The sequence below is a fragment of the Myotis daubentonii genome, chromosome 12, assembly GCF_963259705.1.
Source record: "Myotis daubentonii chromosome 12, mMyoDau2.1, whole genome shotgun sequence".
Lineage (NCBI taxonomy): Eukaryota > Metazoa > Chordata > Mammalia > Chiroptera > Vespertilionidae > Myotis > Myotis daubentonii.
In genome coordinates this window covers 6,943,453-6,955,469 of record NC_081851.1, presented here as the reverse complement: position 1 = coordinate 6,955,469, position 12,017 = coordinate 6,943,453, and the positions used below count along the sequence as shown (strand labels likewise).

The following is a 12,017-nucleotide window of genomic DNA, read 5'->3' as shown; positions in this document are numbered from 1 at the left end:
TTATCTTTTGCTTTTTTTTTTTTTTGTCTCTATGTCATTTATTTCCACTCTCTTCTTTATTATTTCCTTTCTTCTACTTCTTCTGGGCTTTGTTTGTTGTTCTTTTTGTAGTTAGTTTAGGCATAGGACTCAGTTATTTATTTTAGATTTTTATTGCTACTTGAGCTAGGCCTGCAATGTTGTGAACTTCCCTTTCAGGACTGTTTTCATTGTGTATATATATACATATAGATATGTTTTCTTATCCATTCAGCTACCCTATGTTTTTTGATTAAAGTATTTAATCCATTTACTTTTAAGGTTATTATTTATTGATATTTATTTATTGCAATTGTTTTTCTTTATGCTTGTGTTTCTCTTTCTCTCTCTCTCTCTCTCTCTCTCTCTCTCTCTCTCTCTCTCTCTCTTTCTCCTTACAGCATTCCCTTTAGTGTTTCTTGCAGTCCTGGTTTGGTGGTAACGAACTTCTTTAACCTTTTGTTGTTGGTGTCCTGGAAGCACTTTATTTCCCCTTGAATTTTCAATGCAACCCCAGAGCCTATCCCTGGCCTCTGGCTCCTGGCCAGAAGCCTCCCCTGGAGGCAGAGTCTTTAAGTGCTCGCTCTGCATGTCTCCCTGCACCTGGGTGCTGTGGGACCAGGAAAGCAGGGGGAGGAAATCGTCCCTGAGCAGAACTTTGATTTCTCCGTATGTCTCACCACAGGGCAGGGGTGAGCATTTCCAGCTCTAGGCCCTGAGCAGCGGAACAAGCAGGACAGGCTAACCGAGTGTCAGCAGGCGGGGAAGTGGTGCTGCACGGCACTCAGTGTGGGCGAGACCCATCCTCCTTCCCAGGCCACATGGTTTAGCCCCTGCCTGGCTCTCTGCCCACAGTCCTCCTGTTATGCCCAGATTTCAAGATCCCCAATAGACCAACAGGGAGCCAGCCAAGTCCGATGCAAAAGCAGAGAGTCTTTATTACAAACCCGGGTTTGGCTCCCAGCCTCTACCAACTCAGTGGCGAGACGAGAGTGCCAGCCCCGTAGGAAAAAGGGGTTTAATAGTAAGGGGAGGAGAGAGGACTGTGGGCCCTGCCGATTGGCCAGGCACAAGTCGGTGCCTCGTTACACAGGATGTGGTCGTATCTATGGCGCACACTTCCCTTGATTATCATTGGTTAGTTTGAAGAAATCCTAGGTGTGGCTAGCAGAGGCTTGGGCTTCTTCCGGAAAGGAGCTCTTTGCTGAGCACATGGCTCTGCCCAAAAATGGAGGATTCGGGGCAAGATGGAGGGCGTAGCCCTCGCCCTTTCACTCCCAGAGAACACAGCCCCTCAAGGTCACTGCTGAGCGCACTGGCAGACCCTCCACCAGGTGGCGTGGCCTGTGGACTCTCCACAGTCACAGACTGCAGCGAACTTCCCTGGCTGGTGGTGGAAGAGGAGCTCCCCTTCCCTGGCTGGTGCTGCCAAGTCTCCCAGGTGGACAGAATACCCACTGATTGCCACGCCCCAGGCCCCAGGGGCCCCTTCCTGTCTCTGTTGCTGTGGGTTGGGGATCCTTGCACGGGGCTGAGACCCATGCTCCCTGGAGGCGGAGCTCCACAGCCAGGATCCCTCCCTCCCGCCCCCACTTCCTGGCCACCAGCTGTATTAGGTGGCCTGCCCTCTCCGTGTCTTAACACCCCTACAGGCTCCTCCTGACTTCCTTCATGCTCCTTGGTTATAATATTTCAGATCAGCTGCACCTCAACTGCTTTTTCGAGCTGATTGCTCTCTAATTTAGCTGCAGGTGTGGCCAGGGGCTGGGAGGAAGTGGATGGAGCGCCAGCTGCTCTGCAGCCATCTTGGCATCTCCTCCAGTGCAGACTTTCATGCCAGCGCTGACTTACACACGACCACTGACCACCGGGAGGCCAAGGCCTGGCTCAGAGGAATAAGGCGGCTACAGCGAACAGCGGCCGGTCAGGCAGGAGGGAAGAGGGCAATTCGTCATCTTCGCTGTAGGCCAGCTGAGAGGTCTGGGCTTACCACATGCATCTTTGTTCCTGTCCACACTGACTTCACATCTCACATGCAATGTCTTTTTGGACACGTGCGTTTTGTTTTGTTTTCCCTGAGTTTTTTAGAAATATTATCTCTTAAATCCAAGCCTCTGTGGGTTTGCTTCGGGCCAGAGGTAAGGCTGCAGCTTCTCCACTTGACTTCCTTATTTTTGTAGAAGACACATCCCAACTGAATCTGAGCCTGAAGCAGGGTCACTAGAAAGTTGTTTGGATTGGGTGCACCCTTCTGGGAATTTCCCTGGTCACTTACTCTCAGCTACCATCTCAGCTTAAGGCTGGCGGTAGCCATGTGGGCCCAATGGCTAGCACCTCCCTGATGGGCTTCAACAGGCACCTGGTGTCTCAACAGCGAGGTTCCCACTTCGTCCAGCTTCAAAGCTCATACTCCCTCTGCACTGTCCTTCATTTTCCGTTTCCAATCTCAGCGTCTTTTAGCTCATTTACAAAACAGGGTGCCACTGCTCCTGAATGCAGCGACTGGTCAGCTCAAGAACCTCCGGCCGTCGCTCCGGCCTACTTACCAAGGGCTTCCGAGTCCCATAAACTGTGAGCATGGTCTCACAGTGTGACCATTACGACACCCAGACCCCTGGCCGCTCAGTCAGGGCTCCCAGAACAGAGCCGAAGGGAGATGGGCCTCGGTGTCCGGAGAGCTGGGAAAGGGCCACGACGCGGAGGGTGGGAGGAAGGCAGCAGCATCTAAGATGAGGAAGGAGAGGCTCAAAGAAGTGGTCAGGGTCAGATGGCACCAGCACCCTACAGGCAGACCCCCGGGCCGTGCTGGGGCGGAGTTAGTGGTTGCCATTGTCGTGACACAGAATGTTTCCAGACATCGCTTCCCTGGGCCACGCACTGAAGACCTGCATGCTGGCTGGGCATGTCCTTGGCCTCAGAGTGTGGCCTAGGCCGGTGGTGATGGCCCTTTTCAAGTGAAAGTGCTCTGGAAATCCAGAGAAGTGAGTCCCTCCCTTCCTTCCCTCCTTCTTCGGGGACTGGAGGATCAAGAAGGGTCCCCAGAATGAGGAGGATTTCTCTCCCGTCCTTCCCTCTTTCTTATTCTGTCCTGGGAGCCGCCTCCTTTGGCAGCAGCGGTGTGGCTTATGGTGAGGAAGAAAACGGCTGTTCCTCTGGTCAGACACGTGGGAAGGAGCGTGTTTCTGTGGACACGGCGTTCAGGGGAACTGGTCTGCTCCTCGGTCAGGTGCTGCCCACAACCTTTTCCATAATCGCTCCGCAGGGACCTCACAGCGCAGGACGTCCGCCCTCCGGGGTGCTGGCCCTGGAGGCTGGGGCGGGTTGGGGTGGGTGCTGGCCCCTGGAGGCTGGGGCGGGTTGGGGTGGGCGCTGGCCCCCGGAGGCTGGGGCGGGTTGGGGTGGGCGCAGGTCCCCAGAGGCTGGGGCTGGCGCTGGCTCCGGGCCAGCCTTGTGGAGCCAAAAGAGATGGCTTCAGAGGCAACTGAGAGCTCTGTACTTATGGCAGGAGTCCTGCTGCTCAATTCTGAGTAGCAGTTATAGCAACATTATAATCAAGGACATGTGGCAGTGCCAGCTGTGGGGCTTTCCAGCACTGCTGGCTTCACATCTGGAGTGCGGACAGTGCCATGCGGGGCAGCGTCCTTACGGGGCATGTCCTCCTGGGGGAGGGTGTCCTCCTGGGGGGAGGGTGTCCTCCTGGGGGGAGGGTGTGCTCCTGGGGGGAGGGTGTCCTCCTGGGGGGAGGGTGTCCTCCTGGGGAGGGTGTGCTCCTGGGGGGGAGGGTGTGCTCCTGGGGGGAGGGTGTCCTCCTGGGGGGAGGGTGTCCTCATGGGGGCATGTCCTTCTGGGGGGAGGGTGTCCTCATGGGGGCATGTCCTCCTCAGGGGAGGGTGTCCTCCGGGGGGAATCTTCATAGGGAGGTGGCACCCTCATGCAACGGGCCGCAGCATCACCCTCCCCAGGTTCAGAGCTCTGTTTCCTGAAGTTCAGGGTCAGACCAGAGCCCTCTACGCTCAGGCCTATGACTTAGCGAGGGAGAAGTAGTCACCGTTCCCTCACTGACATCGAATGCATCCCTGGCCTTTGCAGGGGGCCTGTGAGGAAGCCAGGACTGACTGTGTTATTCTGCTCTCCTCGCAGCGCCAGACGGGCGAGTGTACCTGATCGGCGGGCTGCTGGCCATCACGGGCGCCGCTGCGCTTGTCCTGTGCGTGTCCAGCAGGTTTAGGATCGACATTGTGCTCTGGTATCGAAGTGCCTTCCACTCTGCCGGGACCACAGCAGGTAAGTGCAGGTGTTCGCTCACCGTGTGGCCATTTGAAAACACTTGGTCTTGCGTTCGAGCTGCCTCTTATGTCGCGGCACATGCAGAGGCGGGCCTCTCCCTGGACTTTCATGCTGCCAAGTGCCTTCCCGGGCGCCTGCGCTGTCGGTCACACCCTGCTGAGGCCTGAGCGACCCAGGGTCAGATCCCTAGGTCCCACTGCAAAGTGTCTCAAAGGGATCACACATCCACTGGTGTGAGCAAAAGAAGGACTTGCTCCTTAAGCAAAGTGCTCTTCATCCAGGAACTGCCCTTAGCACAGTGGGTGCATGTCAGGATGGGTGTGTGGGTAGGATGGGTGTGTGGGTAGGATGGTGTGTGGGTAGGATGGGTGTGTGGCAGGATGGGTGTGTGGGTAAGATGGGTGTGTGGGTAGGATGGGTGTGTGGGTAGGATGGGTGTGTGGGTAGGATGGGTGTGTGGGTAGGATGGTGTGTGGGTAGGATGGGTGTGTGGCAGAATGGGTGTGTGGGCAGGATGGGTGTGTGGGTAGGATGGGTGTGTGGGTAGGATGGTGTGTGGGTAGGATGAGTGTGTGGGCAGGATGGGTGTGTGGGTAGGATGGGTGTGTGGGTAGGATGGGTGTGTGGGTAGGATGGTGTGTGGGTAGGATGGGTGTGTGGCAGAATGGGTGTGTGGGCAGGATGGGTGTGTGGGTAGGATGGTGTGTGGGTAGGATGGGTGTTTGGGTAGGATGGTGTGTGGGTCGGATGGGTGTGTGGGCAGGATGGGTGTGTGGGTAGGATGGGTGTTTGGGTACGATGGGTGTGTGGGCAGGATGGGTGTTTGGGTAGGATGGGTGTGTGGGCAGGATGGGTGTGTGGGTTGGATGGGTGTGTGGGCAGGATGGGTGTGTGGGTAGGATGGGTGTGTGGGCAGGATGGGTGTGTGGGCAGGATGGGTGTGTGGGTAGGATGAGTGTGTGGTAGGATGGGTGTGTGGGTAGGATGGGTGTGTGGGTAGGATGGTATGTGGGTAGGATGAGTGTGTGGGCAGGATGGGTGTGTGGGTAGAATGGGTGTGTGGGTAGGATGGGTGTGTGGGTAGGATGGGTTTGTGGCAGAATGGGTGTGTGGGCAGGATGGGTGTGTGGGTAGGATGGTGTGTGGGTAGGATGGGTGTGTGGCAGAATGGGTGTGTGGGCAGGATGGGTGTGTGGGTAGGATGGTGTGTGGGTAGGATGGGTGTTTGGGTAGGATGGTGTGTGGGTCGGATGGGTGTGTGGGCAGGATGGGTGTGTGGGCAGGATGGGTGTTTGGGTACGATGGGTGTGTGGGCAGGATGGGTGTGTGGGCAGGATGGGTGTGTGGCAGGATAGGTGTGTGGGTAGGATGGGTGTGTGGGTAGGATGGGTGTGTGGGCAGGATGGGTGTGTGGGTAGGATAAGTGTGTGGTAGGATGGGTGTGTGGGTAGGATGGGTGTGTGGGTAGGATGGTGTGTGGGTAGGATGAGTGTGTGGGCAGGATGGGTGTGTGGCAGAATGGGTGTGTGGGTAGGATAGGTGTGTGGGTAGGATGGGTGTGTGGGTAGGATGGTGTGTGGGTAGGATGGGTGTGTGGCAGAATGGGTGTATGGGCAGGATGGGTATGTGGGTAGGATGAGTGTGTGGTAGGATGGGTGTGTGGGTAGGATGGGTGTGTGGGTAGGATGGTGTGTGGCAGAATGGGTGTGTGGGCAGGATGGGTGTGTGGCAGAATGGGTGTGTGGGCAGGATGGGTGTGTGGCAGAATGGGTGTGTGGGCAGGATGAGTGTGTGGGTAGGATGGTGTATGGGTAGGATGAGTGTGTGGGCAGGATGGGTGTGTGGGTAGGATGGGTGTGTGGGTAGGATGGGTGTGTGGGCAGGATGGGTGTGTGGGTAGGATGGGTGTGTGGGTAGGATGGGTGTGTGGGTAGGATGGGTGTGTGGGTAGGATGAGTGTGTGGTAGGATGGGTGTGTGGGTAGGATGGGTGTGTGGGTAGGATGGGTGTGTGGTAGGATGGGTGTGTGGGTAGGATGAGTGTGTGGTAGGATGGGTGTGTGGGTAGGATGGGTGTGTGGGTAGGATGGGTGTGTGGGTAGGATGGGTGTGTGGGCAGGATGGGTGTGTGGGCAGGATGGGTGCTGGGGGACGCCCTGCTGCCTGTGGTGCAGGCCGGGCACTTGGTGCCTGGAAAGTCTAAGTCGCCAGCGCTCCAGTGTGAAGAGAGACAGTGAGCTTGAATTTAGTTCTCCATTCACTCCCCGTGTGAGCTTAGGAAGTATTTGATGTTCTCTCCTTTCAGTTACGGAATGAGAAAAAGGAGGAAGGAGGGAGGGAGGCAGGCAGGCAGCAGAGCAGCCGTGTCTCACAGGGTGCTGCAGGAGAGCTGAATGGAAGTCCAGAGAGACCCTGGGCAGGACCTGGGCACAGCTGGGCTCCCCGTGTCTGAGGTCAAGGCCAGCTGCCGGCCGCTCTGCCTGGAGGTTGCAGTGGGTGCTGGGTCTGGGCCCTGCAGCTGCTTTCAGCTCGGAAGCCCTGGGTGAGACCCCAACACCGAGGAGCCAGCGTTCCCCCCCACGCTTACCCCCGCCCCCCCACCCCCCGTGTGGTTTTAACTGCGATATACAGGGGGCGGCAAAGGAGGCTTACAGCTGTGAGTACACAAAACACAGCGTATTCTTGTATTAATATTTATTAATTATTGTATTATTTTCCTTACAAATAACTGTAAACCCACTTTGCCTCACCCTGCATACTTGGCTCAGAATGGACGTGACCTATTCCGGCCTTGAGTAAAGTAATAAACTGCGCAGGCCCCCTGACTGGGTGGGAAGATGACTAGAAGGCACAAGGCCGTGTGCGGCTCACGGGCATGAAGAGACACGGAGTAAGTCTTCCGGTCCACACCTCGCAGTGCTCACAAGAGCAGGGGCGCAGGACCGCAGGGGCGGGGAGAGCGGGCTGGAGCGGGTCTTCGTCTTCCCAGTCCCTGTTCAGAGGCGGCATTGTTTACTCCAAGTGTCTGCTTTGCCTGGAGAATAACTGGACAGAGCTGCCCACGTGTTTGATAAAACGAACGTGGCCTAACCTGGACTTTATTCTGCGTGAAATTTTAGAATTCAAACGTGGCAGCCCCTGAGCAACCAAAAAGGCCTCGCTGTTTTTATGATGACAGATGACACTGCAGAATCCTGGCTGTGGCTCCAGGCCGGCAGGGGAGCCCCAGCTGTGCAGGGCTCGTGGCTGTCGTCCTGGGACGGGCAGCTCAGCCGCGTGCCCAGAACTGTCACCCCCTGACTCCGCGGCTCCAGGAGCTGAGGAAGGAGGGTGGTGAGTCCGGTTAGCGCGGCCAGGCTCAGCAGAAGGGGGGCGGACTCGCCCTGCCCCCACTGACCTGAGGGAGGAGAGGCTCAGAGCCCCGCCCTGGGGTGAGGGTTGGGAGATGGGAACCCACAGTCAGCCCGTGGTCCTCTTCCTCTTTTTGTTTTTTTAAATCCATAAAAGTCTATGGCACTTTGTGATTAAGTTCTCCACAGCTCAGCTCGCTCGGCGTGCTCTCGGGTAAGCCCCCGGGGAGTGCTGGCCTGGACAGGCAGCCGGTGGGGGTGCGGAGTCCCTGCTGCCTGCAGCCTCCTTCCTGGAGGACAGCCTGGTTGTCTGGGCGCCTGTGAAGCAATGGATGGCAAACACAATGAGGAGGGAGAAGCTGCCCTTCTGTGACGGAGCATTTATCCCAGGAATTAGTCAGGCTTTCTGCGTGACTAATCGTTACTTGTGTAGAAGTCACAGTTTATAAGTGGGTTCCCATCGTAGCCCTGGCTGAAGCCCACGGGTCCTGTCTATTCTCCATTCAGTCCTCCATTCAGTCGTAGGAGGCGCTTTACAAACCCTCCTGCCAGGGGTGCATGTGTACAAAGCAGACCGACGTACACACCTTAAGGGGTGTGTATTTGTGAGAAAGTTCCCGTAAACAAAACAAGTACAACCAAAACCCAAGTAGGTACAGTGAACACAGGGAAACAAAGGAAAAATGGCAAAATCAAGCCAGGGGACAGTTATGACAAATCTTGGGCAGGTTTTAAAGTGAGCTGTGTTAGAAGGAAACGCGATTCTGTCCTTCCTCGTGTGCTATTCACGGGAACCTTTCAGTCGCTCCTGAGAGCACATGGCCTTTTTGGGGACAATTTTGCAAGAGTCATTTTTTTTTTACTGTTTTCTTTTTACTTTATTTTAAATCTTTATTGTTGAGAGTATTACAGACGTCCCTCTCCCGCCCCCCTCCCCCCTCCACCTGGTTCCTGCCCCATCCCAGGCCTCACCATCCTATTGTCGGTGTCCATAGGTAATGCATACATGCATATAAGATCTTTGGCTAATCTCTTTCCACCACCCCTCCCCTCTTCCCTCTAAGATTCGTCAGTCTGTTCCATGTTTCCATGACGTTGGTTCTATTTTTTAGATTTAATTATTGATAGATATGTATTTATTGCCATTTTATTGTTAATAATTTCTTCTTCCTCCTCCTCCTCCTCCCCCTCCTCCTCCTCCTCCCCTCAGCCCTACCTGATTTGGCTCAGTGGATAGAGCATAAGCCTGCGAACTGAAAGGTCCTAGGTTCAATTCCAGTCAAGGGCACATGCCTGTGTTGCAGGCTTGACCCCCAGTAGGGGGTTTGCAGGAGGCAGCTGATCAGTGATTCTCTCTCATCGTTGATGTTTCTACCTCTCTCTCCCTCTTCCTTCCTCTCTGAAATCAAGAAAAAAATCTCTCTATATAAAAAGCCAGTGACTAGAACGCAGTGGGCCAACCACCCCACAACCCCTCCCCCAGGCCAGCCCCGCCCCTGGTCGCCCCCACCCTAATAGGGGGTGGAGCCAGCCCCTACCCATGGCTGGTCCCACCCCTGATGGGCCCCCACCACGCTGATTGGCCTGCAGCCCCTCCCCATGGCCGGCCCACCCCTGATCGCCCCCCCCCCACCCCAATAGGGGGTGGGGTCAGTTGGGGGGAGGGGCTTCAAGGAGGTTGGCCCCCACCACCCCAATCGGCCTGCAGCCCCTCCCCCTGCCCAGCCCCACCCCTGATCACCCCCACTACCCCAATAAGGGGTGGGGCCAGCTGGCTAACCTGCAGTCCCTCCCCCGACCCAGCCCCACCCCAGATGGGCCTCTCCACCCCAATCAGGGTCAGGGCCAGCTGGCCAACTGCCTGCTGACCCTCCATCTGGCTGGCACCAGCCACGATAGAACCCAACCACCCTGATTGGCCTGCTGCCCGTCCGCCCCTGATTGGTCCCCCCACTCTGATCACGGGCAGGGCTGGCCAGCCAACCACCCATGGCCCCTCCCCCAGGATGCTGGCCCCAAATTGGCCCCCTAACACCATTCAGGGGTGGGGGCAGGGCCAGCCAGCCCCCCACCCACAGCCCCTCCCATGGCCAGCCCCATCCCCGATCAGCCCCCACCACCCTGATCAGCCTGCAGCCCCTTCCCCAGTCAGCTCCGCCCCTGACCAACCCCCCACCACACCAATCAGGGGTGGAGCTGGCTGGCGAACCTCCCCTGGCCCATCCCCCAGCTGCTGACCCCTGATGGCCTCCCCCCACCCCATTTGAGGGTGGATTTGGCCATCCCACTGCCCACAACCTCTCCTCACAGTGGCCCTAACCCAATCACCCCTCCACCAAATTGGGGACAGGGCCCGCCAACCAATCACCCGCAGCCCTGCCCCCCAGCCGGCCTGGCCCTGATCAGGGTGGGCCAGCTGGCCAACCTCCCGCCTTCTCCTCCTCCTGACTGGCCCAGCCCTGATCTGCCCCAGTTGTGGCTATGCCAGCTGGACCCCACCTGTGCATGAATTCATGCACTGGGCCTCTAGTGTGTGTGTGTGTGTGTGTGTGTGTGTGTGTGTGTGTGTGTGTATTACCCCTCAATATTTCATGTAATACTGGTTTGGTGGTGGTGAACTCCTTTAGCTTTTTTTGTCTGTGAGGGTCTTCATCTGACCTTCAATTCTAAATGATACTTTTTCTGGATAGAGTAATCATTGTTGTAGGTCCTTGCTATTGATCACTTTGAATATTTCTTGCCACTCGCTTCTGGCCTGCAGTTTCTGTTGAGAAATCAGTTGATAGTCATATGGGTTATCAGTTGTAGGTAACTAACTGCTTTTCTCTTGCTGCTTTTAAGATTCTCTCTTTGTCTTTTGCCCTTGGCATTTTAATTATGATGTGTCTTGTTGTGGTCCTTTTTGGGTTCCTCTTATTTGGGACTCTGTGCTTCCTGGACTTGTAAGTCTATTTCTTTCACCAGTAGAGGGAGTTTTCCATCATTATTACATCAAGTAGGTTTTCAATATCTTGCTCTCTCTCTTCTCCTTCTGGCACTCCCATAATCAAATGTTAGTAAGCTTGAAGTTGTCCCAGAGGCTCCTTACACTATCTTCATATTTTTGGATTCTTGTTTCTTTTTGCTGTTCTGTTTGGGTGTTTTTTTTTCTTCCTGATATTCCAAATCAATGATTTGATTCTCATAATCCTGTACTCTACTGTTGAGTCCCTGTAAGTTATTCTTTATTTTAGTCAGTGTATGCTTAATTTCTGACTGGTTCTTTTTCATGTCTGAAATTCTCACTAAGATTCTTGAAAGTCTCACTAAGTCCCTTGAAGCTTTCATGAATGTCCTTGCGTAACCTTATAACCATGTTTTTGAACTCTGTATCTCCTAATTTGCTTGCTTTTACTTCATTTACTTCTTTTTCTGGAGATTGCTTCTGTTCTTTCATTAGTGATATGTTTCTTTGTCTCCACATTTTGGCTGCTTCCCTGTATTTGTTTCTATGTATTAGGTAGAGCTGCTATGTCTCCTGGAATTGGTAGAGTGGCCTTGTGTAGTAGGTGTCCTGTAGGGCCCAGTGACTCAGCCTCCCCAGTCACCTGAGGTGGGCACTGTAGGTGCACCCCTGTGTGGGCTGTGCACAGACTTGTTTTAGTTGAGCCTTAATTGCTGTTGGCGTCACTGGGAGGAGTTGACTTCTAGGCCAATTGGCTGTGAGGACCAGCTGTGACTATAGTGGGAGAGCTGCTGTGCAGGAGACACCCTTATGAAGCAGGGCATGCTTCAGTGGGGCTTTGGTGCTCACTGAGTCTTCTCCTTGAGTGTGTCCCTGTGGATGTGTAGAGTTGTAAGCTGGTGTTGTCTGAAGCTGCCCACTGAGTGCACTGGCTCTTGGGCCTCCTGGGAAGTACAAATTCAGCCACTGCCCTGGCCATCCGTCAGGAGCTACAGAGATATCTACAATGGCTGCTACTTGTATTGGGCTTGGAAGTGTCCAGGCAAGGCCAAGCTGTGAAGCAAGGCAGGCTGGTGCTAGTGCCAGGTCTTGAGCCTTTTATTGATAGTCTGGGCCTTTTATTGGGGCATGCTGATGCCACCTTCTGCTTGTTTGAGAAATTTTAGCAAAGTCTGAAGCCTGAGCCAGGACAGGCCGTTCATATGGAAAAGCCTCTGCAAACAGCTTGGGTGGGACTGCAATTTGGATGGGGCAGGGTCTCGGAATCACCAGGGTGGGGCAAAAAGTGTGGACCATGCTGATGGAAACTCAGATATGGCTGCCAGTCAGCTCTGGGATGGGGACAATGGCACCTATGAGCACCCCTGTCTGCGAGAAAGCCACCCCTGAGTTCCTGCCCTGATGCCAGTTAATCCAGTT

The 12,017-nt window shown here is 55.1% G+C and overlaps 1 protein-coding gene across 2 annotated transcripts in view; it reads left to right on the top strand.

The window, feature by feature from the left end:
• IL1RL2 (interleukin 1 receptor like 2) overlaps positions 1 to 12,017 on the top strand; it is a 45,006-nt gene that overhangs the window by 28,856 nt on the left and 4,133 nt on the right. For both annotated transcript variants that reach the window (XM_059658864.1, XM_059658865.1), the window contains one exon: positions 4,159 to 4,302. In XM_059658864.1, coding sequence (XP_059514847.1) covers positions 4,159 to 4,302 — 144 coding nt within the window. The remainder of the gene's footprint in view (positions 1 to 4,158; positions 4,303 to 12,017) is intronic.